Here is a 1,120-nt window from a genome sequence, read left to right as displayed (position 1 = left end):
GGATGGGGGTCACCATCAGTGCCCATCAGGTGCCACCATCAGCTGCCCATCAGGTGCCACCATCAACTGCTCCTCACCACGCTCCCACCTGCCCTGGGGCTCTGGGCACTGGCAGGTGAGTGGTCCCCACCTGCTTTTGGACCCATTATCCCCCCGCAGGGACCCACAGATGGGAGTGGATGAAGATGGGATGGGATGGGATGGGATGAAGATGAGATGGGGATGGGATGGGATGGGATGGAGATAGGATGAGAATGAAGGTAGGATGGGGATGGAATGGGATGGGGTTGGATAGAATGAGGATGAGATGGGGATGGGGATGGGATGAAGATAGAATGGGGATGGGATTGGATGGGGATGGGATGGGATTGGATGGGGATGGGATTGGATGGGATGGGGATAGGATGAGGATGGACACAGGATAGGGATGGAGATGGAGATGGGATGAGGGTGAGACCATGTGCCATGGGCAGGGTATGAATGGAAACAGGGGCAGGAATAGGAATGGGGATGGGGACAGGGATAGAGGCAGGGACAAGGCTGGGGCTGGCACCTTCCTGACCTTGGCCCTGGAGGTGCTGATGTTCTCCATGTTCTCGATGCTGCTGATGCAGTTGTTGGTGACTTTGCTGCAGGCCAGGCGGATGTAATCCCAAAACCCTCGCTGCCCATCTGAGCTGAACCAGCTGACGGGGCCTGTGGGGACCGAGGGGCTGCGGTCGGGGGCTGCTGCTGTGCTGGAAAACCTCACCAGACCCCCTCCCTGCTGCTGGCACATCCATGCAGACATCTCCACCCACCGAGCAGTGCAGGGATGGGGACAGGGACACACCAGGGGCTATACAGGTGCCTGTCCCCATGGGTCACCATTACCTTTGAAGCGGTGGCTGAGGATCTGCTCTAGGATGGCAGCAAAGTTAACGAACTCCTCGGAGGAGTCATCGATGGGATCCGCTGTGTATTTCTCCAACAAGGTCTTCACTGAGAACCTGGCAGGGGAACGGGCATCACAGGTGTGAGGAGATGGACACCCAACATCCACCACCCAACATCCAGCATCCATCACCCAACATCCAGAACCCACCACCCACTATCCACCACCCAACATCCAACATCCATC

General features: G+C 57.7%; 1 protein-coding gene across 1 annotated transcript in view; it reads right to left on the bottom strand.

The window, feature by feature from the left end:
* Positions 1 to 989, bottom strand: part of RUNDC3A (RUN domain containing 3A) — a gene marked incomplete at its 5' end in the record, with an annotated part of 2,303 nt that extends 1,314 nt beyond the window's left edge. Inside the window, 2 exons of the mRNA XM_010177960.1 lie at positions 563 to 696; positions 874 to 989. Of these exons, the coding sequence (XP_010176262.1) occupies positions 563 to 696; positions 874 to 989 (250 nt within the window). The remainder of the gene's footprint in view (positions 1 to 562; positions 697 to 873) is intronic.
* Positions 990 to 1,120: the final 131 nt, after the last annotated feature.

The sequence above is a fragment of the Antrostomus carolinensis genome, unplaced genomic scaffold, assembly GCF_000700745.2.
Source record: "Antrostomus carolinensis isolate BGI_N321 unplaced genomic scaffold, ASM70074v2 scaffold29861, whole genome shotgun sequence".
Classification (NCBI taxonomy): Eukaryota; Metazoa; Chordata; class Aves; order Caprimulgiformes; family Caprimulgidae; genus Antrostomus; species Antrostomus carolinensis.
Note: the sequence above shows the minus strand (reverse complement) of the source record. Positions and strands in the feature narration are given on the sequence as shown.